The 27324-nt window shown below is 37.0% G+C and overlaps 1 protein-coding gene across 1 annotated transcript in view; it reads right to left on the reverse strand.

Moving 5' to 3' along the window:
* The window catches only part of TRAPPC3L (trafficking protein particle complex subunit 3L), a 42028-nt gene extending 15270 nt beyond the window's left edge, over window positions 1-26758 (reverse strand). The window contains exons 1-3 of the mRNA XM_054569859.1: window positions 26717-26758; window positions 23797-23894; window positions 20957-21056 (exon numbers count right to left, since the gene is read on the reverse strand). Of these exons, the coding sequence (XP_054425834.1) occupies window positions 20957-21056; window positions 23797-23894; window positions 26717-26758 (240 nt within the window). The remainder of the gene's footprint in view (window positions 1-20956; window positions 21057-23796; window positions 23895-26716) is intronic.
* Window positions 26759-27324: the final 566 nt, after the last annotated feature.

A 27324-nucleotide genomic window follows, 5' to 3' on the forward strand; every position in this document is an offset into this window, starting at 1 on the left:
GCTTTTCCACTAAAGAGGAAAGGCAGGATTAGTTTTCATGACAGCCCATTATGTGCTGCATACTTTACATATGATTAATATAAAAACTCACAAATATACTGGGAAGGAGGTATTATTGCTTCTAGTTTCATAAATAACACTAAGGTTCAAAAAGTTTAAGACTAAGCCACAGGCAAGAGATAGAGGCTGAATTTGCACGAAAATTTATCTGACTCAACTTCCACCACATGCAATGTTGCATGATATTGATGTATTCTTAAATATTCATTTAACCATAAAAGGCATGTTTCCTCATTTTTAAAACTGGAGGGTTAGAGGAGCACATCTCAGAGTTTCCTTCAACTCTGTTGTCTTGAATCTTGTGCCAGTAGCACATGAGTTTCCTGGCACCTGGCTTCTTACTGTCCCCCTAGGAATCAATGTCTCTCCCCATGTTTCCTGGCCTCTGTCTGGGGCCCTGAGCTCTTTCCCATCCTGCACAGCTTTTTCACTTTGGGTTTCTAGATACCTGGGACAGTTTTCTTAAACTACACTTTTAGTTCAGTACAACTTGCTATTTTATTTCCTTGGGTAAAAACAATAATTGATTTTAAAAAAGGAATTTTCAGCAACAGAAATTTGATCAAAAATTTAGACTAGTCCCCCAATTTTAATTTGTATATCTTTTAGCGTCCATAGTTCTTTCATTTCATATGACTAGCTATCTTTTTCTAGTTTGAGATGTCCCAATATATAGCCACACCAATGTCAGAGAACAATGTACAAAAGGTTTAAATTGTAGTGAAAACTGAGATTAAAATGGAGAAATGAATTAATTAATTCCCCAAGTCATATTCTCTAGATCATTTCAAAGAGCAGGATAAAGTAAGGAAAGTCTGAATTCAGGTAATGTTGAATAATTATGCTTAAGAACAATACTCAAAATATATGCATCCTTTGGAAGAGTACATAACCTATAAAATAATTATCAATTGCATTGTGACAGTATTTTATTCCTAAATTTAAATTAAAAGGAGGTACTTCTGTAATAATAATGGTTGCTGATTGAATCAACATAAGACTGTTACTCCCAGGTGGTTTGTTGGTATTTGTGTCATGAGAGGAAACATGAGGGATCATAATCAGTCTTGAAAAGGCTTGCTTCCTTAAACAATTGGCTACCTATGAGTGGATCTCACTAACCCTATATATGAAGTCAAGCAGTTAAAGAAATGTGCAGTGACAAACTAGTGCCTAATCAATGTCTATCTTCTTTGGACTGAATGTCCTGGAAGACACAGCTTCTCTCCCTATCTCCTGCTCCAGAGAATAAACCACTGGTGGGAAGGGCGTTGTTTCAATCAAGACTATCCTTTGCTGTATCCCTCTAGTATTTTCCATTTCCCCCCCCCCCAATGACATCTTATTTTATTTGAAATACTTGAAAGAGTCAAAATGAGAGGTAACTGGGAAAATCTGGACTGAGGGTCTGGAGGAGTGCCCGCCCTCACTTGCCACCTCACCTCCACGACATTCACCTTAGAGTACCAAGGAACACGATTTGAAAACCTTTGCTCTAAAACTGTGGATACCCTAAGATCACTTAGGGAACATTTAAAAATTTCTTATGCTGGGACATACTTTCAGACACCATGATTTAATTGCTTAAACATAGGATTTGAGCCCTGGCTGGGTAGTTCAGTTGGTTGAGCATTATCTTGTGCACCAAAAGGTTGCATGTTCAATTCCCAGGCAGGGCACCTACCTAGGTTGCTGGTTCAATCCCCAGTTGGGGCATGTGCAATAGGCAACTGACTAGTGTTTTTTCTCACATCAATGTTTCTCTTTCTCTTCCTCCCTTCCTCTCTCTCTACAGTCAACAGGTATATCTCAAGTGAAGATTACAAAAAGAAAGTAGGATCTGGGCATCAGACTTTGTGGAGGAGCCTCCAGGTTATTGTATGGAACAGAAGAATTGATAACCATTACTCTGCAGAGTGATTGAGCACTCAGGCCAAGTCTGGACAAAATCTTACTTCTGACACAAACTAAGAAGGACACCAAGCAGGGACCACCCAGAGTTTGACTGGCCTTTCCTAGGGGCCTCTGAACCCTTAGACTCAGTTAGATCTTGCTTTTTCATTTGGGATTTTTGTTTCTCATAGTATTTTCTCAATAGTTTTCATTTCCTGCTGAGGAATTTTATTGCAAAACTACATTGTGAAATGCTTCCAAAGCTTTGCTATTTTTAGTTTGTGAATAAAAAGGGAGGTATATAATAAACATGACAAGTTCAAAGGGGCCACATGGCAGGTCTGACAAGGTCAGTGACCAAAAGTAATCATACAGGATGGTCTGATCACAAATTCTTTTTTATTTTTTTAATTAATTTATTTACTTTTTAAATACATTTGTCTCTGGGGGGAAGGCAGAGACAAATGATCACAAATTCTTAACTGAGCAAGTCATAGGGGGTAGTCATATCCAGGTCTATAGTTTCCTTAGCTAAGGCCAAACTTGGCTTCCAGTGAGCTCTGTTCATATTTCCTGCATCTTGGATAAAATACCTTTGAAACATCAGAGTAATTTTCTTTTGGAAGGCATCAGAGCAGAGAGCACAGAACTCTCATGATCATCTTGTTCCCGAATGCCATCTCTATGCGCTATAATGTTAATTATTTACTACCCTGTACCTACCAATGTTAAAGGAGTATGTGTTTCTTCATTTCGCTTTTTATCCAGTCTCAGAGATCTCCCCACTTTGTTTTTCTCTTGACTTCCTTGATCTACCATCAATGAATTTCACATAACTCTTCTCACATCTCTTCTTTTGATTCTCATGAATACAATAAGCTACAAAACTGCCACCTCCTGGAGCATTTTCTCAATCCATTCAGATTTGGCTTTCAGACATATCCTCAAAATTTGGCTCAGATAAACTCTTACAAGACTTTGTTATGGTTTGGACATTCTTTGGTCAACAAATCCACACACTTAGATTTGTTTTGTGAGTCAGTATCTCATGAGTTTCATCCAAATAATTAAGCAATGGAAACAACACCAAGAATCTGCAATAGAAAGTTAGGATAGACTAGATTTTTTAAACCTTCTTTAGCCATTTTTCTAAAAAATTAGATTTATTAGGATAACATTGGTTAATAACATTATATGAATTTTAGCCTCGCTTGTCATGTGTTAAGATATCTGGAAGACCGAAAACTTTCTCCTGGAACACAGTAGTGCCAAGAAGTCAAGATGCGTATTTAGTCAGATTTCCTATAGGTACTGATCTAAGCAGAAGTGGAAGATGAACATTTATAAGAAAGGGAAGATGATTTGTGAATTTACTGGGAATTGAAACTTCACAAATACTTCTCTGTGACTAGAGGAAAAATAGTTACACAAATATAGTCATAATAAAAATTTAAGGGTAAGTTTCCTGCCGGTGCCTTGCCCTCAGAGAGGAGCGCTGCCATAAGTAATTGTTGTGATCTGTTGAGTTATACCCAATCAGCCTGCAAGATCCACAGACCCCGTGGCTGTGCATACACTGTTTTCCACAAAGGAAAGCTTCCTGTGTTTTGGTTCTCTCACCCTCCCAGAGGTGCAAAGGGAAATAGTTCAAGTGCGTGGGTGTTCATATAAGGCAGTTCTTGCTTACTCAGAGGGAAGAATTGAGCTTAAATGGTTATGTTTGTTTAAAAAAAATCTTATTTTCAATAACCTATCTGGCACATTTTTGGCTCAAAATAATAACTCTCAAAATATTTTATAAATTGCTTTTGCTGTTAATATTCCTCATTTTTTAAATATTAAGAATTTTATAACTATATAGGATTTTTCTTTCCTTCTACTTTTTCCACTCTCTTATTCCCTGCTTAAAAATGCTACTAAGTAGTAAACTGGCCCGACCTTCAGCTAGCAGTGGTGCCAGCTTCTCTGGAATGCTGTGTGGTGTTGTGCTGTGACTTCCATGGAATTCAATCCCTGCTTATCAAGGGCTCCCACTTGTTTTAATAACATATGTAGGAAAATGTGGGAAAAGGTCAATGGGCTCCTACCACTACATTGTGAGTTAACCTTTGAAAAAATGATAATTAAAAACAAAAAGGAATGCTCTATTTTAGGCTTAATCTGATTAGCTTCTATTGTTCAGTTGAGGGATTAAAGGAAGTAGTCCTAAATGGAAGCTGTTGAGAATGAGGCATGGATGGTGCTTTAATCCTGGCACCCACCCCTGCGCTCTCAGTGCTGAGAACTGCTCTCTGTGACCTGGTCACCCGTTGCTCCTCTGTTGTTGAGAACTGCATTTACAAGTCTGCCAAGGAGGAGCCTGTCACTTGGCCTCTTCCCACCCTTTCAGTGCCCCGCAGGAGTCGCCTGTTAAGGAATGTCTGACTCCCAAATCCAAGCTAGACTCTGAGGGCTCTGCCATTTTAGCACCTCAGTTTCCCAACTCCATCTTTTGGGTGGAGGTGGGAGGTGCATACAGTAATGGCTAAATTCTCAAACATCTATGGACGAATTATTCTCCTAGAAAACATGGCGAGACACTAAATGTTTTAGGATTGGGCAATCTTTGCAATTAAGAGTCACAGGTACTGGCTGTGTGAAATAAGTGAAACAAGTGGTAGTCACCCTGACCTGCCTCCCCACTTCCCACCCTGCAGGGTAGGGATTTCCTGGCCGGTATCTTGGATGAAGCTTTGAGTTGCCTGAGGTGCAGTGGATTTGAGCTGAGCGGAAGTTGCCAGCCTTTCGTATCTGTGTGGGGAGCACAGAGTCCCTTCTCCACATCTCAGGAGAGGAAGGCAGAGCCAAGGCACATGAGCTCTGCAGAGCCTGACAGCTTGGTGTAGCAGCGATGTGCTCCCAGGCACGACGAGGTGAAAACAGCATGAATGAGTCACATGTTGAGAGGATCATTGGCAAAAACCAGCTCCCCTCATTAGTGGGAGATTTTAACCCAGGGCAGAAATTGCCTAGTAATAAAAATGTTCCAGGTCTCCCCCTGTGTTGTGACATTCGGGGTGCACTTCTTAGTGTACCCCTTCAAGTAAGTTGTGTTTAGGAGGGAGGGGTGGGGGGTGTGTGTATCTGTGTGGGCACGGGAGGAGGGAAGCAGGTAAGAGGCAACTTGAAAACTGAGATGTAAATTTTCATCTGATAGAAGAAAGATCATTCAAAGGACAGAACAGAAACTCTCTCATTCTGTGCATAGAATGATGTTGACAACGTGATTCAAGTGTTGTGCACTGTACTGGGTATGTTACAGTTAGGCTTATATTCAGAATTATGAAATATTGTGATTTTTTTTAACCCTTACTTGAGGAAAGTTTTTCATTGCTTTTAGAGAGAGAAGAAGGGAGAGAGGGAAACACTGATGAAAAAGAGAAACATCAGTTGGTTGCCTCCCATATGTGCCTGAACTGGGATTGAACCCATAGCCTAGATATGTGCCCTGACTGGGAATTGAACCGGCAGCCTTTTGGTTACAGGGCAATGTTCTAATTAACTGAGCCACAACAGCCAGGGCATATAGTGATATTTAGAGAAAGTATTTCTTTTTAAAATGTACATCGTTTGGAAAATTAAAGAAGCCAAACATAATAAGAAAAGAAAGAAATTTGTTTCTTTGTTGATTTGTTTTTTTTAAGAGAGAGAAAAAGACCTAAGATATGCTGATATCTCTGACTTGAATGGCCTGGTTCAAATTCATTTTACCTGGGCAGGTAAATAGTTTTCCTATTTACATAAAAAAAATGTCATTTCTGGTACCATTCTTTGAAAAAATAGAGAATGCCAAGAAAAAGGACTAAAAAGATTTAGAAAAAGAGAAACAAAAGCAAAAGCCCCATAGGATTACAGGAGCAGAGGAAATTTTCCTGATTGATTCCCTCCTAAGAAATTCAAAAGAGAACCTAATACTATCAATTGTAGGACAACATCATTTTTCCCAGAAGAGTCAGATTATTTTCCTTCTACCAAAGCATCTCTTTGAGTTCACTGTTCTGAGAAATGACTGTCCCACCACTGCTAATGATCTAACAATGTGATTTCCCTTGGAATGCTTCCTAGCAGAAATATTTTTGGGGAAAGATTTGCTTACTTGATTATTATCTGCAAAATGCATAGTAAAGACATTTTTTTTCTACTTCAGTATGTTATAGATAGCATGTGATATGGAGCCTGGTACATTAGTATATGCAGGAAGTCTACCTCTGGGGCACAGGCCAACAAACACTAGCATCAGTAAGATGAACGTCGTGAGTGAGGGCTTATAGGTAAAGTAAGACTCATAAATTACTCATAAGTTACTAGTAAAGACCAGGCAGAAAGAACCAGGTCTATAACAATTCATTTGCCCTGTTTTAGAAAATCCCAGAATGTTTGTCATACCCGAACCTCCTTCCTGAGGTGTTTCCTATGATGATCATGTTTTGTGTCTCATCCTGCTGTTCCGGCCACAGTTAATGGACTAGAATAAGCATTTGAGAGCCCTGGCGATCAGTCCATAGTTCAGCTACAGGCCTTAAAGTGGCCTAGCACAAAAACTCTGTCCAGCAGATGGCCACTGGTTGACTGGACAGGTCAGAGAGAGACTCTCCTTTTAGGACTAAACATGGGACACAGAGAGAGATACAGTGGGGCAGAAGACAAATGAAACGAAGAGAAAACAAAGTAAGCAGAAGCCATGAGGCAGTTGAGCACTGAGGTGAAGAGAGGAAAGAAAAGATGAAGGGATTAAATGTACCAGTTTACATCTCTGTACCAAAAGTCACAGAGATGTAAAGTATAGCATAGAGAATATCGTCAATAATATTGTAATAACTATGTATGGTATTAAGTATAGTGTCAGATAGTACTAGACTTGCTAGGGTGATCACTTTGTAGGGCATATAAATGTCTAATTTTTACCAGAAGATGAAGTGTGGAGGTTCGAGTACTGAGGGCTTGCACCCAGTCAATGGATGCCTTCATGAACCACCTGAAGGTCATTGGTCAGGTCATTTGAGTTTTGCAGTGCAGCTCCAGATTGCACTTCCACAGGGCGTGAGACCATGATGTTTAGGTAACTGAGCACATGCCCTGTGGATTCTCTGCCCCCAACGCTGCGTGGTCTTAACAGTGTTCCAAGGGAGTCCCCCACACTAACCAAGATGGAGGCGGGGGAGTTCTTACACTGAACACACATAAGGCTAGCAAGATAATTGGATAGAGAAACAAGCCCTCCTATCCCTTTCTGATATCAGATTGGATGTGTCACTGGGGGAAGACAGGCACAAGTGCAATAAAAGTCAATATGAGCAAGGGGGAGGTGCTGGACCAAAGAGGCCGGTCAGTCTGGCCTGGGGAAAGAAAGAAAGAAGTCTTATCAGCCACATGGGCCATGGTCTCCAGGAGGGAGTCTAAAATGGGCAGCAGCAGGGAACAAGCTAAGCTACGTGGATGACGGCTTAGCAGTCACCTGTGGGCTCCAAAATATGGTACCTTAAAATAGAGCAGGAACTCTGGGCACTGGCTTTTGTTTTGACCTTGCTGAAGACGGTTGGACTTTGGGCTTTGTGGAAGAGATGAGCTTTGAGACGGGGAGTCCGTCACTCTCCCAGATTGTGTTGCATCTGAATAAAACCTCTTTCCGTTTTCACCACCAACTGCCTCACAAGTTTGGCTTTTGTGGCAGCAGGCAGACAACCCCCGTTTTTTGTTCAGTAACATAATCACTATGTGCTACACTTGAAACTAATATCATGTTGTTTGTCAACTGTAATTGAGAAATTAAAAAATATTAAAAAAAAGAAATTAGTAAGTAGTTGTAAGAGCAAAATAAGAAGAGAATAACTGAGTCACCAAAACAGCGAAGGCCAGAGTAGATAAGGAACCACAAATTCCTGCTCTGAGATAATAAGACAGCCTGTTTTTCCATGAAAACTAGCTACTGTGTCCCAGAATACTGTGTCCCAGAATAAACCCTATGGCCTGACATAGCCCAAAGGCTGGCAACCTGAAGGAGTCTAGCTAGCATAATTTGGTTCCATGATAAGTTTTAGGACACATTTCACACATTTTCCACAATAAATGGAAGTGACTAATTTTATCTCTAATCAGCTTCTCTTAATGAAATTATTACTATACATATGTTTGAAAACCATGAAATATATTTTTGTGAAACTGAGAAGTTTTTTGTAGATCTTAGAAGATAAGGAGGTATAACTGTATTTTCTATTAATCCCTATGATAAACTGAAAAAGATATATCCCTATTAGTCTAAGGGAAATGTAATATCTAATAATTTGATTACCTATTTAATGCTTGCATTTTGTAATTACCATTGACTTCAGTGTAGCAGGAATCTCCCTTCTCTCCTGAAACTTTGTACAATTGTATAAATAGTGGAAAAAATGAAAAGGTTTTCAATAAAATTATCAAGATGGATTCACTATCTATTATTTAATAAAAATCAGATATTTTCCTGTCTAGACTTCTATTGCAGTTCAAATCTTGTTATTGTGGCATTGTTACTGTGAACAACCAGACATACTTGGATATGCAATGTAGTAAATAGTGCTTGAAATAAGGGGGCTACAGGTGGTGGGAATTAAAGTGGAGGAGAAAAAGTAGGAATCTTTAATTGGAAGATGAATATGGACTGCTGCCCTCTTTTGGAAAGAATAGGAATAGCAGCAGGGTACAGATTGTAAGATTTTCAAGCACTTACTAAATTCACTTCAATAGTATGTAACATATGTCTACAACGTTCTGGGTTGCCATGACACAGTGGGCAAACCCTAAGAATGCCTGGATTTATTCTCCTTTTAAAGTTTACAGATGTAATGGGGAAATAAAATTTCCCAGAAATGAAGATAACTTTAATGGATAGCACAATAATGTATCGAATCAAACAAAGTTTATGTGTATTACCATGACTCAAGAAAACTCTGTATTATTCCCATTTTTGGTACAGTGCTTTTGCTCTAGTTAGATGGGGAATAGAAATAATAAGAAGCTGGTCACCAGCAAATTTTTGGAAGATCAACAGGCAAAAAACACAATAAAAAATGTATTTTATATACCTATTAAAGCATTACACTGAAATGGAGGCTTAAATTGCTCTATTTTCATAATAAAAATGTTCTAAGGAAGGTTAATCATGAGTCCCCTTACCTTTCCAAGGTAGTTCTGTCATGTTCACTTGTGCATCTTGATACTGCATTTCCTGTCTTCTACAAGGCAAACTAAATTTTACATTAAGACCTATGAATATTTCGGAAAGTGGACCTCATCAGTGTAAAACCTATAAGACCATTACACAGGCTATAAGACCAAGTGCCAAGCTCCCAATACACCTTTCGCAGGGTGGTAGTGTGTCAATCTGCCATTTGCCTTGCACTTTACGTCCTTTGAATTCCAAGGAAGAGAGTGCAAGATATTAGCCAGTCAGCTATATTCTGAAGTCCTCGGCAATAATATCATTTAATAGCACTTCGAAGAGTAATAAAATAGATAGAGTAGATTTTATAGTTGTGAGAGAGAGAGCATAGATTTGGTAATAGAGACATTAGTAAAAAAAGAAAAGGCAGTGGTTACATTTAATAAACTTCAGTGTTTAGAGAAAGCCTACTTCAGAAGAGAAGTGTGCACATTGAAAATTGTGCTCTTTAGTCTGTCATACTTTGCTTCTTGAGTTGTAGGCAGCTGACACCATACTGGTAAGAAAATAATCCAGCTTCTTTTGCCACATCTTTCTACCAGCATGCTACAGTTTCACTTAGAGATACACCAAAATTTTAAAAAAATACATCCACAGAAATGTAAATAAAAATCACAGTGGCTCAGGTCTCTGTGCTGGTCGTTGGATTTTTGCCTCTCAACTCCAAACATCGCCTTGCTTCTACTGTTGGAATTAGATCTTGCAAGTATTTATCATTTGCCAGTAGAAGTTTCTGCAGAGACAGAGCAGAAGGAAAGTGCTTCTTTTCCTGGCTCTAATGGGCCGTTTCTGATTTGCTCCTGCTGGAAACAACTGGCAGTACATAGGATACCCGTGGCACTCACAGCCCAGCTTGCATGTTCCGGCCCATGGTTCCCTCACCTCCAGCCTCGGCCCTTCTACTCCAGTGAGGGCCTCCTGCTTATCAGATTGGATCTGTAATTCTCTGCCCACCAATCTCAACCTGGGAACCCAGAGGCCTTTGCACCCTCTCTGGACTATGATCATAGCTTCTCCAAAGACATTTGAACAACAGCCTTGGATGAAGGACCCCCTCAAAATGTTTCTTCTTTGGGAATTCTCTCTCAGCAATATGGTAATCCTTAGCATCTTTTTCTTTCTTAGTAGGTAATCCCCTATAAATAGTTAATGTTTTTTATATTAACTTTTGCTTGTTGAAATGATTGTGCTGTCTGTTTCCTGGCCAGACCCTCAATGACTCTCCTTCCAAGGCAGGCACAACCCTCCGAAAATATCTAATAAAGTGAGATGTGAATGTCCCTGTTGAGGTAGGAAATCAGTGCTTCTCAATACAAACCCGTATGGAAATTGCAATTCTATGGCCATGGAGCTGCCAGCACTCTATAATGACTTGGGGGTTTTAGGCTTCAAAATATTTGAATAACTTGTATAAATTCAGCCATGGCAGTTTTGTGCGTGCAGATGAGAATTAGGGCAAAAGATATATGCTCAGCATGATTTGCTAGGATTCTTCCGTGTAGACTCAACTCTAATCTTAACTGAGGCATTTTATAAGTAAAAATGATTCCCCCAGTTAGAAAAAAAATCCCTCTGCCATTTAGATTCCTCTCTGGTTTGTATTCCTAAATATTTTCCTCTAGAGGTCTGCTTACAACAGTCACCATTTAGATTTCCTTTCCTGCTTTAGGTATTTTCTCTTCTTTGCCTCCTATGAACATTGCTTTTCATTTCATTGATTTTATATCACTGACCAAAAAAGTTGTTGCTTATAGTATTTAATTAAGGTAAAGTTTCAGTCCATACTATCGAAAGGAAAATATCTCATTTTTGCTTTCTAGATTTTCCAATATATAATATATAATATATAATATATAATATATAATATATAATATATTGAGCTCTAATTTTTTAACCTAAAGATAAGAATTTCAAGTTTTAAAAGTATTTTTATATTTTAAAAAAGAGTTTTATATATTTTTAGAGGGGACAGGAGGGAGGGAGAAAAACATCCAAGTGTGGTTGCCTCCTGTGCGCCACCTACTGGGGACCTGGCCCACAACGGAGGCATGTATCCTGACTGGGAATCAAACCAGCGACCCCTAGCTTCGTCGGTCGGAACTCAATCCATTGAGCCACACCAGCCAGGGCAAAAGTATTTTTGTATTTTAAACATATTTTATATTGTGTTTTATATTATTTTAAAATTTCGTCCTACTGTGACAATAACAATGATATGATGTTTATATGGAAAAATTATAAAGTCCCTCTATGTCCCTCAGAACAATCATCATAATGACATTGGCCTGACAGTAAGAAGGTTTCCCAGCTTTGATGTGCAGAACCTGTGCTAGGCCAAGCAGTTGTTAACACTATCAGTAACTAGAGACTGTGAATGCTCTGAAGGAGACTTTTGAAGCTACCACCAGAACGCTCAACTATTAAAATTACAGTTCAATGTCCAGATTTTAGCTAGAGAAAGTAATATCTGGAATTCAAAAGAACTTCAGCTGAAAGAGGTCTCATCTGACTGGTAAGGAAAATGAGATGCAGCCAGGCTCAATGACTTTCTCAGGTCACACAGAGGGAATGTGGCTGAACAGAATGTGGACTCTAGGATTTGTTAGACCATTGTTCTTAATCTGACAAGGACCAGAGTTCCTTTGGTTTAAATTACTTTTAAAAGGAAACATTACAGCTCTGACTGGTGTGGCTCAGTTGGTTGGGCTTTGTCTCACAAACCAAAAGGTTGCTGGTTCAATTCCAGTCAGGGCATGTGTGAGAGGCAACCGATCAATGTTTCTGTCCCCCCATTTCTTCCCTCTCTAAAAATAAATCGAAGGCAACATTATAATAGTTCTTGTCAATCCTAACCCTTTGATTTCAATGATCAGTTTCATTTCTAATTAGCTTCCCCAAATAATAAAACTTTATTAGGCATTTTTGAAAACCATGAAATATATTTTTGCCTAACTAAGGAGGTGTTTTTTAGGCCTTAAGCAGAGAAAGGTAAAGTTGCATATTCTGCTTCCCCTTGTAACAAACTGAGATTTATTCCTGTTAAATTATAATTAAATTCTCTAATATGTCATTATTACAGCTAAAAGCAGCTAAGGTAACTCTACTGCAAATTCCACATTTTCATTTTTCTCAAAACAATGACCATAATAGGGTAATATCTTCAAAGGTGTATTTTGAAGAAACAATTATTTTTATAGTAATGCTGGAATCAGGTCAGAAGAAATAAATTCTAAGCTGACTTTTCTATGTGTCCATGGTGATGTCATCTAGGTCTCATTACATCATTACTAAAATGGGGTTAATGATAGATGGTCTTAACTTCACAAAGCTCTTGTAAGAGAAAAACAGATAATAGGCAGAAATTACTTTGAGCTTTTCTTTAGAAAATCTCCGTATTACTAAAGTTTTTAAAGATCATGTTATAATGCTAACAATTAAAATTTCTTGTTGCACTTTGAAGCAACCACCACAAAAAGTAGACTTGTAGATGTTAAACTACAATTTAAAAATGAATATCTTTTTGCCGGGTGAGTACTTGAGATATTGAGGGGCTCACTTTGTAAAGTATAAAACTGTCTAACCACTATGCTGTACATGAGAAACTAAAAGAAAATAATATTGAATACAAACTGTAATTGAAAAATTAAATAAAGTAAATAAAAAGGGATACATTTTAATGTTGCAGGAAGATGATTTTAGAATTAGCCTGCCACCTCTTTTTCATATAAAATGTAAGGCTGACTAAAGTTTTCCTATTGTTCAATGATTTGGCCTGTGTCATGGGATTTCTTCTCATGCCACTAGACGGTGAAATTTGAGGTCTTAAGCATGTCAAAAAAAATTGTCAGAAGCTTCGTGATAGAGATAGCTTCCCTTTGGAAAAGCCAAAGCGAGGAAAACAAGAGAGAGGGGAATGTCACTACTATCTGAATTTATGTCATTGTCCTTTCCCCAAGGAGGAGAAGTGCAGAGCAGAGAATATGGGCAGGAGACCTGTTCCTATGTGTTGTCTTTCACCAACTAGCTCTTAGGTAACTCACTTCAGTCATCTGCACATGGATTTCCTCTTCTTTCTCTCCTTCTCTGTCTTTCCTTCTTTGGAACCGGGACAGAGATCATGAGTTCTGTGGAAGCCATGGTATATAGGTGCGAAACACTCGAGAAGGATGATGATAGTGTTTGGTCTAAGTGCATGGTTGGAGAGGGCAGCCAAACAAAAGTCACAAGCACTGGGTTCTATTCCTGACCCTGCTATGCTCCACATGCAGCATGTGACCACAGTAAACTTCCTCTGACCTTGCCCACTCCTCTATAAAACTGACTCTAACATTTGATACCTTCCTCTTCTGAGTGTCTTCAAGGATTAATGAGATACTGCTGTCAAAGGCCAGAAGTTTAGATTACAGCTGCTAATTATGAGCAAAGCATCTGTGGGTGAATACACCCACTAAAGTCTGACCCTTCATCTGCGTTAAAAAGCTCCTGAGTTGGGTGACATCATTCCCACATGTAAAAGAACATTTTGAAGTGAAGTGTTAAGAGGGAAGAAATCAGGCCTTTGAAGGAATGTGAAAAGACCAGGAGACAACCCTTGTACAAAAAAGAAGGTTGAGGGTGTCAAAAGATTCTCTTCATTGATAAAAAGGCATCTTGCATAAGGGTAGAAGTTTGAATCCGTTTTGAGTTGATTTTTATGTATACAGTAAGACAAGAGCCCAATTGCATTACATGTATGTGGATATCCAGTTTCCCAGAACTGTTTGTTAACAAGATTAAGGCCTCTCCATTGCCACATTCAATGGTGAAAAATTTTAAGCTTTAGGACTTCCAGTTCTCAACACACTACTGGCAGTCCTAGCCAGATCAGTTAAGCAAAAAAAGGAAATAGAAGGCATCCATATTGAAAAAAAGAAGTAAAATTATATCTTTTTGCAGATGATATGATTTTATATGTAGAAAACCCTAAAGGCTACACACCCACACAAAAAAACTGTCAAAATTAAAAAAATGATTTCAGAAAAGTTGCAGGATACAAAAATCAACACAGAAAAATCAGTTGTGTTTCTACATACTAACAACAGACTGTCCAAAAATGAAATTAGGAAAATATTTACAAGAGCACCAGAAAAGGATAAAATACTGAGGAATAAACTTAAATAAAGAGGTAAAAACTTGTATACTGAAAATTATAAAACATTGATGAAAGGAATTAAATGAGACACAAACAAGTGGAATGACATCCTGTGTTCATGGATTGGGTAACTTAATATTGTTAAAATGTCCATACTACCCAAAGCAATCTATAGATTCAATACAATCTCCATCAAAATAACTATGGCACTTTTTACAGAAATAGGACACAATCAACTACATTTACATATTTTGAATATTACTTTCCATTAAAATAGCTAATATCCTTGTAGTATTGCCCATAGAATTGGTTTAGTGAAAAATTATTTCATTTTTCCAACTACTACTTAACCAGAGAAATGGACAAGTCAGAAATAAATGATGCAATATCTGAAATAAATAACACACTGGAAAGAATAAACAGTAGGTGAGGTGAAGCTGAAGATTAAACCAGTGTTTAGGAAGACAAGGTAGAAAAATACACCCAGGCAGAGCAGCAAAAGGAAAAAAGTATTTAAAAAAATAAGGAGAGCTTAACAAACATTTTGGACACATGAAACTTAACAACATCTACATCATGGGAATACCAAGAAAAGAGAGAGAGCAAGGGATCTAGAACCTACTTGAAGAAAAAAATGTCTGAAAACTTCCCTAATCTGGTGAAGAAAAAAGACACACAAGTCCACAAAGCTCACAGGGTCCCAAATAAGTTGGACCCAAAAAGGCCTACTCCAAGGCACATCATAACTGAAATGACAAGAATAAAATACAAGGAGAGAATCCTAAAAGCTGCAAGAGAAAAGCAGGGAGTTACATATGAGCGAGCACCAATTACACTGTCATCTGAATTCTCAACAGAGACATTTCAGGCCAGAAAGGAGTGGCAGGAAATATTCAAGGTGATGAAAAGCAAGGATCTACAACCAAGGTTAATTTACCCAGCAAGGCTATCATTAAAAATTGAAGGAGAAATAAGGAGCTACCCAGACATGAAAAAACTAAAGGAATTTGTTAAACTAAAGCAATATTGCAACAGATGTTAAAGGGGTTGCTTTAAGAAAAAGAAGAAGAAAAAGGAAGGAAATAATAAAGATCAGAACAGAAATAAATGAAATAGAGTCTAAAACAATAGAAAAGATCAATGAATCCATGAGCTGTTTCTCTGAAAAGTAAAACAAGATTGACAAATCTTTAACCAGACTCACCAAGAAAAAAAGAAAAAGGATCCAAATAAATAAAATCAGAAATGAAAGAGGAGAAATAACAATGGACACCAAAGAAATACAAAGGATTGCAAGAAAATATTGTGAACAATTCTATGCCAACAAACTGGACAACCTGGGTGAAATGGATAAATTCTTAGAAACATACAATCTTCCAAAACTAAATCACTAGGAATCAGAGAATCTTAATAAACAGATAACACCTAATGAAATAGAAGCAGTAATCAAAATACTCCCAAAAAACAAAAGCCCTGGACCAGACCAGATGGCTTCAAAGGTGAATTTTACCAAACATTCAGAGGAGAACTACAACCTCTACTTCTCCAACTATTTCATAAATTTCAAGAAGTGGAAGGCCAGCATTATCCTAATTTCAAAACCAGATAAAGACACTACAATGAAAGAAAATTATAGGCCAATATCCTTGATGAACATAGATGCTAAAATCCTCAATAAAATATTAGCAAACTGAATAGAGCAATGCATCAAAAAGATCATACACCATGATTAAGTGGGATTTATTTTGGGAATGCAACTTTGGCACAACATTCTCCAATCAATAAATGTGATTCACCATAAACAAAATAAAAGATAAAAACCACATGATCCTATCAATAGATACAGAAAAAGCTTTTGATAATATTCAGCATCTATTTATTATTAAAACTCTCAACAAAGTGGGAATAGAGGGAACATACCTACACAAAATAAAGGCTATATATGAGAAACCCACTGCCAGCATCATACCCAACAGGCAAAAACTACAAGTGTTCCCCTTAAGATTTGGAACAAGACAGGGATGTCTGCTTTCACTTCTCTTATTCAACATAGTACTGGAAGTCCTAGCCACAGCAATCAGACAAGAAGAAGAAAAAAAAGGCATCCATATTGGAAAGGAAGAAGTAAAACTGTCTTTATTTGCAGATGACATGATACTGTACTTAGAGAACCCCAAAGATCCCACCAAGAAACTAGTAGAACTGATAAATGAATTCAGCAAAGCATCAGGATACAAAATTAATATCCAGAAATCAGGTGCATTTTTATATGCCAATAACAAAACAATGCAAAGGAAAATTAAGAAAACAGTCCCATTCACAATCATTTAAAATAGAATAGAATACCTAGCAATAAACCTAACTAAGGATGTAAAAGACCTGTACATTGAAAATTATAAGACTGAAGAAAGAAATTGTAGAAGATACAAATGAGTGGAAGCACATACCGTGTTCATGGATAGGAAGAATTAACATCATTAAAATATCCATACTACCCAAAGCAATCTGTAGATTCAATGTAATTTCTATCAAGATTCCAATGACATATTTGACCTAAGTAGAACAAAATTTCAAAAATTTATATGGAACCACAAAATGTCCCACATAGCAACGGTGATCCCAAGAAAGAACGAAGTTGGAGGAATCACGCTATCTAACATCAATCTATACTGTAAGGCCATAGTAATCAAAGTAGCATGTACTGGCATAAAAACAAATACATAGATCAATGGAACAGAAATAAACCCACACTTTTATAGTCAATTAATATTTGACAGAGGAAGCAAGCACATACAATGGGCTAAAGATATTTAATTCAATAAATGGTGTTGGGGAAATTGGACAGATATGTGCAGAAAATTGAAACTAGGACTTCTAGTCAAGATGGAAGTGTAGGTAGACATGCTTTTCCTCCTTGCACAACCATAGAAAGAATTGCAACCAGACCTCAAAAGTATTAACGCCCCCACCTGTGAGAAAATCGAGCTGTATGGAAGTCCGACACCTAAGGATTTAAATAAGACATGTTCATCCAGACAGGTAGGAGGGGTGCAGTCATGGTGTGGTGCAGAAGGCTGTGCTGGCAGCAGCAGCAGTGGCAGAACAGATGGGATGGATAACTTTGGAGTGAGAGATCCCAGCCCCAGTCTGCACAGCCCAGGTTCCAGCACCCAGAAGATAGATCTTCATCGTCTCTGGCTGTGAAAACCACAGTGGGGGTTGGGAAGGTGGAAGAAACTGCTGGATTTTCACCACTGAAAGGTCTAGCATGGCCTTAGAATGAACACAAACCCACACAATACAGGATATACCACTGGGGCAGCACCTGAAAAGGCACCAGTCACACATGTGAAGGGTATGAAGAAACTGGAAATGGATGAATACTGGGTGAGCTGCCAGAAACCAGACAGCAGCATTGTCCTATCTCTGAGCACTCTCCGCAGAGCCACAAAGTGGTGAAGTTGGTGCCCTGCCCTGGCAATTACCTAAGGCTGTGCCCCACATAATTTACAGATGCCTTTTTGACATAGGCCATGCTACTAAGACTGGGAGTCAAAGTAGCTCTACTCAATACACAGAAACAAACACAAGGAGGCTGCTGAATTAGGAGACAAAGAAATATGGCCCAAATGAAAGAACAGAACAAAATCCCAGAAAAAGAGCTAAGTGATATGGACATAGTCAACTTATCAGATAAAGAGTTCAAAACACTGGTTATCAGGATGCTCAGGGAATTCTTTGAGTGCTGCAAAAAAATAAAGGAAGATATAAAGTGTACACTAAGTGCAATAAAGAATAATCCATAGGAAACAAACAGAGAAGGGAAGGAAACTGATATTCAAATCAACAGTTTGGAACATAAGAAAGAGATAAACATTCAACTAAAACAAAAAGAAAGAAGAATTCAAAAAACTGAGGATAGGCTAGGAACCCTTGGGACATCACCAAACATGCCAACATCCAAATCATAGGGAAGCCAGAGGTAGAAGAGGATGAGCAAGAAATTGAAAATTTATTTGAAAAAAAATAATGAAAGAAACTTCCATAATTTGGTGAAGGAAATAGACATGCAAGTCCAGGAAGCACAGAGAATCCCAAACAAGTTGGATCCATAGAGGAACACATCAAGACACATCATAATTGAAACGTCAAAGGTATAAGATAAAAAGAGAGAATCTTAAAAGCAGCAAGAGAATAGCAGAGAGTTACCTACAAAGGAGTTCCCATGAAACTGTCAGTTGATTTCTCAAAAGGAACTTTGCAGGCAAGGAGGGACTAGCAAGAACTATTCAAAATGATGAAAAGCAAAGGCCTACAATCTACATTACTCTATCCAGCAAAGCTAACATTTAGAATGGAAGTATAGATAAAATGCTATCTAAAAGGTAAAACTAAAGGAGTTCATCACCACCAAGTCATTATTACAGGAAATGTTAAAGGGACTTACTGAAGAAAAAAGAAAAAGATCAAAACCATGAACATTAAAAAAGCAACAAATTCACAACTACCAACAACTGAATCTAAAAACAAACAAACTAACTAACTCAACTAAACAACCAGAACAGGAACAGAATTATAGATATGGAGATCATTTGGAAGGTTATCAGCTGGGAGGGGGGAAAGGGAAAATAGGGAAATGGTGCAGGGATCAAGAAGCGTAATTTGTAGGTACAAAATAGACTGGGGGATGTTAAGAATACTACAGGAAATGGAGAAGCCAAAGAACGTACACAAATGACCCAGTGACATAAATTAAGGCAGGGTGGGGTACTGGGCAGAGGGGGGCAAAGGAAGATACACTGGGACAACTGTAATAGCATTATCAATAAAATATGGTAAAAAAGAAAAATGAAAGTAGACCACCTTCTTACACCACACACAAGAAAAAATTCAAAATGTATCAAAGACTTAAATGGTAGACTCAAAACCATAAAAATCCTAGAAGAGGACATAGGCAGCAAAATCTCAGACATTGTTCATAGGAATTTTTTATGAGATATATCTCCCCAGACAAGGAAAACAAAAGAAAAAATAAACAAATGGGACTACATCAAACTAAAAGTTTTTTGCACGGCAAAGGAAACCATCAACAAAGTAAAAAGACAACCACAGAATGGGAGAACATAATTGCCAATACATCTGATAAGCAGTTAGTATCTAAAATTTACAAAGAACTTACAAAACACCAAAAACCAAATTATCCAATTAGGAAATGGGCAAAGGACCTGAGTAAACACTTCTCCAAAGAGGACATAGAGATGGCCAATAGACATATGAAAAGATGCTCAACGTCACTAATCATCAGAGAAATGCAAATTAAACCACAATGAAATACTGCCTCACACCTATCAGAATGACTATCATCAGCAGATCAAAAACAAATGGTGGCGAGGATGTGGAGAAAGGGGAACCCTTTTGTGCTATTGGTGGAAATGTGCACTGGTGGAAAGCAGTGTGGAGATACCTCAAAAAACTAAAAATGGATCTGCCTATTGACCCAGCAATCCCACTTCTGGGAATATATCAAAAGGAGCATGAAACACTGATTCAAAAAAACACAAGCATCCCTATGTTCATTGCAGCATTATTTGCAATTGCCAAGTTATGGAAGCAGCCCAAATGTCCATCAGTAGATGAGTGGATAAAACAACTATGACACATTCACACAATGGAATACTACTCAGCTGTAAAAAAGAAAAAATTTACCCTTTACAACAGTATGGATGGACCTGGAGAACATTATGCTAAGTGAAATAAGCCAGTCAGAGAAAGACAATACCATATGACTTCACTTGAATGCACAAAGTGAACTAACAAGAAAAATGGGGACAGACTCATAGATGGAGAGCAGGATGACAGCTGGGGAAGGGGGATGTTTGGGGATGGAGGGATTGAGCCAAAAGGAAAAAGGACTCATGGACATGCACAGCAGTGTGGTGATAGCTGGGGGGGGGAGATTAAGAGGACTAAATGATAATGGAAAAAATGCAATAAAGATGAAATTTAAAATATGTAAAACTGAATTTAGAATCACAAACTTCTATATAGAACTATTATTGCCACTAATGTGAATAGGCCTGTAGATTAAAGGAATTCTGGCTAAGAATGCATTTCCCAATCTCACATCAGAAATTTATGCTAGTCCCAGATAATTCCAAGTTGTCTTTCATATATTAGGACTGTGAAAATTCTTAGTGCACGTACATTTATAGGAAGTCTTATTTTTTCTCTTGGTAAAATATTGCTCCTGGAATGAAATAGCTACAACAATATTCTCTGAGCTGAAAATAATTGCATAGAGAAATTGTTTGGGGGCACGTGTGTTATAAGGCTGCCTTATTGTACCTCCCTTCTGTTTACCTTCTCAAAACATGTTCCCCAGAGTAGGATATATACTCCACACATACCATTTGGTCAGCAAAATCAATAGAAGTTTAAATGCTTTGAAGCATTTATCTCTGTTCACCATAGCTTTATCTCTGTGCTGAAATAAAATGCTTTTTGATAGGAATCCTCTCTCTTAGCACCTAATAATGGATACAGATCGAACCTGTTCAATCAGAGCAGAAACCCTCCAAACTCAGGATGAATAAAAGATTTTCAAAATATACTGAGAGAACTGAAAATATCCTTACCTGGGCAATTATATCTATAATTTCTGAATAACTGTGGCATCGTCTCACACCAGATCGAGCCAAAAAGTCTTCCACCAGCCGTGTTCCAATGCCATATCCCCTGTGAATGAAGGAAAGAGTGTGGTCTGGAAATAATATTTGCGTCATTAGTGAAATTTATCAATGTTTAAGAATGGATTCGTCTTGTTAGCATGTGCCCAAGTGGATAACAAACTAAACAAAACGTGACAAGTCAAATGGCTATTTGGCAGCGGGCTCCTTATTTGTCCCCCTGACCACAAAAACAGGTAGCAACACATCTGGGGTATATTAACTAATCTACAAACAAAGGAATTTTTGAGGATTCAAGACTGGCCAAAACTTGACAGTGTACACTAAAGTTAAAGAAGGTTGGTTGGTGTTTGCGACCCAATGTTTCTCATTAGCAACTAACTTTCTCATCATTAGCTGTAGATAGAAAGAGAATGAGGGCCTGTTTGACTTGTTGTCTGCTACAGGTATGGTCACTGGATGCTCATTCTTCTCTTGGCAGCATTATCATGGTAGGAGGGTAGGCATGTCTGCCATGATCTCCGAAAAGAGGGGATAAGGGGAATAGAGAAATCAATTTTTGTTGCCAGTGTAGATGTCAACAGTTAGGCTCTGAATTTTAGTGAAAAGAAAAAAAGAGCCAAGTCCAGAAAATTTATTTTTCACTTCAGGGAAACTGAATCTATGGGACTTGGGAGTAAGTATTTATATTAGCTCCATGTCACAACAAATAGCTTGAGTGCTTGAACTATAATTAAGAAAGCATTTTATTGAGGTGTGATCTGACTATGTGGCTAAGGTGACTGAGCATTCACCCTCAGTGAGATCAACCTAAGAACTTTCAATATAGTTGAGGAAATATGATCTTAATGGTGGAAATAAAAAAGAGCAATACTGCCATTTCTAAACCACTGACATAAAATTGATTTAATTTCACAGCAGCGTGTACATAGAGAAGTGAAATGATTTGAATAGAGCAACAGAAAACCCAGCAAGATAAAGACACCAAGGTTTGTAGAGGTGATATTTACTCCCCAGGGTCTAGAAAAGGGGGGGATATTTGGTGACTGGGAGTTTGAGGATAGATACATTTAATGTCAGAGTGCTCATCCATTCCCTAAATCGATGAGATATTCTATTTGTATTTCTGAGTGAATAGCACCATTCAGTTTAGCTTACTTACCTTTCAAGAAAAATGTTTTCTGATTCTTGTCAGGAAGTTCACACAGAATAGACTTTTAAAAAACAGAGCGTATACTTTATAGAAATAGTTGTATTAGGAGTAAAGAAATGTTTACAGTGTTTCTTGTTTTATGCATATATACAGGGTTGGCACTTGGGAACAGTGATGAGAAGCTAGAACATTATAATCAGTACCACATATATGCATATGTATATTGCTTTGTTCAAAAGGTATGCTTCTGCAAAGTATATATTTTGTATATTTATGTATTGAATTAAAAATGTAAGATGCTTTCAGCAGAAGATATTAAAGATACTCAAATGTGAAGTATTTTTCTTAAGGCAAGTCCTTTTGGCAGCCTCTCAAAACTTATTCTTTAACTAATATTTTACTTAGATTTGTTAATGTGCACTCAAGTAGTACCTAACCAGAGCTATTTTTTTTTAGTCAAATAAATGAACTACTGCATTTTATACAATGCAAAGCCACGTAAGATGCTTCACCTTCTGAAAACGCTATATGACATGTTGAAGTATGACCCAGGTGTGAAAGGGCTTAAGCAACTCCCACTCTTACAGTTAGTTTAGATGAGGACATGCTACTGACTAATTCAGAAGAAATGGAAAAAAAAAGGTACATGGATCAGAATAAATACAGGACAGTGAAAAAAAAAACTTTTCAGTGGAAAAAGAATAAACATGCAGAAAGAAAGAAGTGTTTGAGGAAAAAATCTTTAATACTTCTTTTATGTTTTTATTTCTGTATTTCAACTAAAAATACAGCGAAGCCTTTTAAAAAGCTAAAATGCTCAATTCAATTAGGCTAAATTTTCCATTCAACCTAAATATTCTAACTAGCACGGATTTTTCAGTCATTGCCCTGTTAGAGTCCTTTTCAGGATCCATATTTAAGAGGTTAAAAAATGTTGACAGGTATCTTATTATTGGGCAATAATCTGGTGTTCATGTAATTATAGTGAGAAATTTAAAGGCTCAATTTGTGCAGAGGGAATTCCCATTAATAAAGACAAGTATAATAGGTTTTATCTTCAAAAGAAGAAGTGTGTTTCTCTAGTATATTTTTTAAGTAAAGTGTAGTAATGGGAAAAGCATTCAAACAATAAATAGGAAATAAGTAAATCTACCTTTTACCTATAATCCTCCATCTCCCAGTTCTCTCAGGCAACTACCATTAGTAGCTTTTCATATATCTTTCCATAGATGATCTATGCTTATATAAGCATATACTTATATTGGAAGGAGTTATGTTAGAACAAAAGACTTCTGAAAACAATCATATTTGATGATTCATCATGTTAAAAGAAAATTTTCAGTTTTAACACCTGTTTTGCTTATAAACAACTAACAATATATTAAAAATGATTTCCAACTAAAAAGACAATATTCTGTGCTTGATATTCATGGAAAAAAGTCTCTTCGTACTACTTTATACTTTATAACAACCTAAATGGCAGCTGGCAGAAGTTACATCTAGCTTTAAGATATCATTTATTGAAGTAGAAGGAGAACTGGTGGAATGGAGCAAGAGATGTCATTAGAGGTGGACAAAATGCAGAGGATGTTAAGAAACAATGCAGATTCCACATGAATTAAAGACTTCTACTTACATTTTATCTAAATATTTATTCACATCTTCATCTTTTTCGTAATCCTTACACAGTTGGGCAACCAGAGCTCCATAGGTGAGGACAAAGAGATCTTTGTTCTGGAAAAAAATGGATGGTTTCATGTTATAGGCAGTTACAAACAATATACTACTCTTATCTTTCAGTTGGATGCAGCCTTCCAGATCATCTGTTCATTTTTCCACCCTCTGTTGTACCCATATTTGGATACATTGCTCGAGGGGAGAAAGAGCTGTGAAATAAAATTAATTTCTTGACAAAAGAACATTTTTCTATGCATTTGCTTGTATTATATAACTTGCAACATATTTTCATGGAGGAAGTTTCTACAGAAATACTAATTGCTAATATAAATTGCTATTGCTTTAGAATGGCCTTTGGTATATGCTGCCCATGTTTGCAGTTGGAAGGAATAATTGGGCAAGACTTCTCATGAGCCTGCACACTCCCTAATCGGTTCCAAACCTGCCAGGGAAACCATCATGATGAATCCAACTGTAGCAGCAAATTTATGATTTTTTCTTTATAGTTAGAAAAAAAACAGAAAAACTTGCACATTCCTTTTAGATCTCCAAAATATGTCTTATCTTCAGAGTGAATTAAAAACTAAAACTAAAACTGAGGATAATTTAGGTTTGGTTTAGTATAGATAGGTTGAAAATATGGGAAACAGAAAACACAAAGTGCAATCAATCCATTTTTAAAAGTCTCTGTTTTGTATCAGCTATCAAATACTATATAAGAAAGGAAAGGGGATATTGGAGATAATTTATTCCAATGCTCTCAGTCTGAAAGAAGGGGGCCATGAGACTTCAGGAGGAATGAGTGATTTGACCAATAGCCAGCGGTTGGCAGAAGCAGGATGGAGCCTGAGATCGCGGGTCCCACTCCATGGCAAGCATTGCTGAGGTGCAGAAGAGAAGGCACGTATGGAGTAGAGGTTGGAGGGAGAGGGAGGTAGGAAGAGTTACCACTATTGAAAATCATCATGTTTTGTGCTTAATCTGTATTTTCATGAAAGGTCAAATGTGGATTCCTAGTTAGAAGAGGTGTCCTTAGTTCTAGGCCCAGGTATCTTGGATAGCCAAATGTACAGGGAAAATAAGGCCTGATGATACATATTTAATTTTTTTTTTGACTATGGGCAGAAATGGCTCATCAATAAAATTGTTCATTCAACAAAGGGGCTTCACTATATGAATTATTATGTAATTTTGCTCCAAATACTCCAAAATTGGCCCAATACCACCTGTGTCCACTCTCTTACCTGTGGACTTATACTATGATAAATTTTTAAAAATCAGATAAAATACTTATCATCACTAAATAAGTTTTAAATGGATAGAATCTAAATATTATACAGCATATATGGATATAATTTATGTTGAAAAATATAAATCAAAATGTCATAAATGTATGTAGAATATATTATATACATTAATTGGTGTTACATTAAGAATAATAATATATACAATTAAGAGATAAGAAACTAATAAATACATTAATATTTCTACCAGGAAACGAAGGATGTAAAGCAAGAAATTGGAACAAAAATATTGTTAAATTATTGAAGAGTCAGCATGTATTTAATTTTAATTTTGTTTTTATTTAAATTTTCCTAGAATGTAATTACGAGTTACAAGAAATGTCTACACTGAAATACCTGCTGAGTATTTAAGGGGCCACAGCAGAAAATAAATTACTGAAATAAGCAAAAGTGAAGGGTGGGGAGAGAGAGATAACATGGTGGTTGTTACTAGCAATAAAACAAAAGAATTTTAAAAGAAAATAAAATTATACCTATCTACATGCTATAGCCTCAGCATTGTGCCCACTTATAATTAAGGCAAGCTGAAATAATGGTATTTCCCTCCCTGTCTCTGATGGGTAAGTACTAACTATGTTTTACTTCCAGCTGAGTTTTAAGTTTAATGCCCATAAAGTTCAGTTTTCTCCATTCTGTTTCATGGCCAAAGATTGTACCTTCAACTACATGTCCAGTAGGGTCTCAAATTCATACAACTTATTACAAGAAATATCTACATAACTTTATCAATATATGAAACAATCATTTTCAGATATGAAAAATAGAACACTAGCTATTTCAAGAGGCTTTGGATATATCAGGATAAATATCAAGCGATATAGGTGTAATATGAACTATGTACAATATGTTTTAGCATTTGAGAGCCCCATGTAAAAATAAATCAAGATCCCGGTATGCTAAAGGGGGCACCTATAGGTATTTCCATCTGGGGTGTACATGGGTTTATCACAAAATTTTAAATACTCATGGCTGAAATTACTTAATTTTATGCAATACCCATCAGTCTCCTGAAATAATTAACAGAGCTTTAAACTTAATGATGAGCTTTCACTTATGTAACTTCTGGATGTCTAAACCTTTAACAAGAAAGGATATCCAAATCTAATATGCAAATAATTAAGTTTTAAAAATAACTCTGAACTGGGAACATATAGAAAAGATAATACTATATAACAAATTACAACAATAACCCCTTACATTTCAGGCTAGGGGATGTATTTTTCAAGGCAATCTTTTCATACCAAGTTTTTGATGATCTATCCCTATTTAATTTAATATATAATCAAATATTTTCTATGCACTTCATTTTCTACCTCATAAAGTATGAAAAATTTGACACTTATATAGATATAACCAGTCAGAAATGTACATAAAGGATCAATTATTCTGTTATAGTATGTAGGAGATTGTTGTAACTATTCCCAGAGGTGTCATCTATGACTCACTCCACTATACACTCCCTTGCTCCGCTGAAATATTCTAGTTGCCTTTCAAAATAAATAAAAAATCATTTATAACATTTTCCCTGAAGAAGAATAAGATATCTTTGAGAACACGTTCATAAAAAGATCTTACTATTTTATGGTATTCTGGTCTTCTATGTGCAGGACGAGACATAGTGCTTGATAGATGAAGAATGGGGTCTTCAGTCTCTTTTTCTTCAGCTTTGTTTTGTGTATGCCAGTTCCTCCTCGCTCTGAGACAACAGTGTTACTTATGTACTCCACGGCTTTTGCTCATTGCTGAACGGAAGAAGACAATCACAAGCAGAATTGCGCAGTAGCCACGTACCTTGCCACTGATCAAATAAGTACTGCTTCACTTGTGAGGATGAATTGTAATCTAGAGGCATAAAAACTGAGTGGGAAATCAGATCAGAAGCACCATCTACTGAAAATTCTTTAGCCCAAGGGAGTATGAAAGTGGTGTTTTGCTCTCATGCCAAAGCATTGTTTTAAAATCACAAACAGAAACCTTCACAATCCAAGACAGATCTAAATGTTACCATTATTCAGTCTTTGTATTGATTGTTGTGTGAACTCAAGATGGGATCAGCAATCTATCAGCACTAAATCCTGGGTTCTGACCTAATCAACTGTAATGGGTATCACATTATCCCCTGGATAATGGGCAGCACAGACCCCATCTTGTGTGATTAAAAAATTCAAATATATCTGGTAACT

Source organism: Pteronotus mesoamericanus, unplaced genomic scaffold (assembly GCF_021234165.1).
Source record: "Pteronotus mesoamericanus isolate MK-2021 breed Mesoamerican mustached bat unplaced genomic scaffold, CSHL_Meso_final contig_20, whole genome shotgun sequence".
NCBI lineage: Eukaryota > Metazoa > Chordata > Mammalia > Chiroptera > Mormoopidae > Pteronotus > Pteronotus mesoamericanus.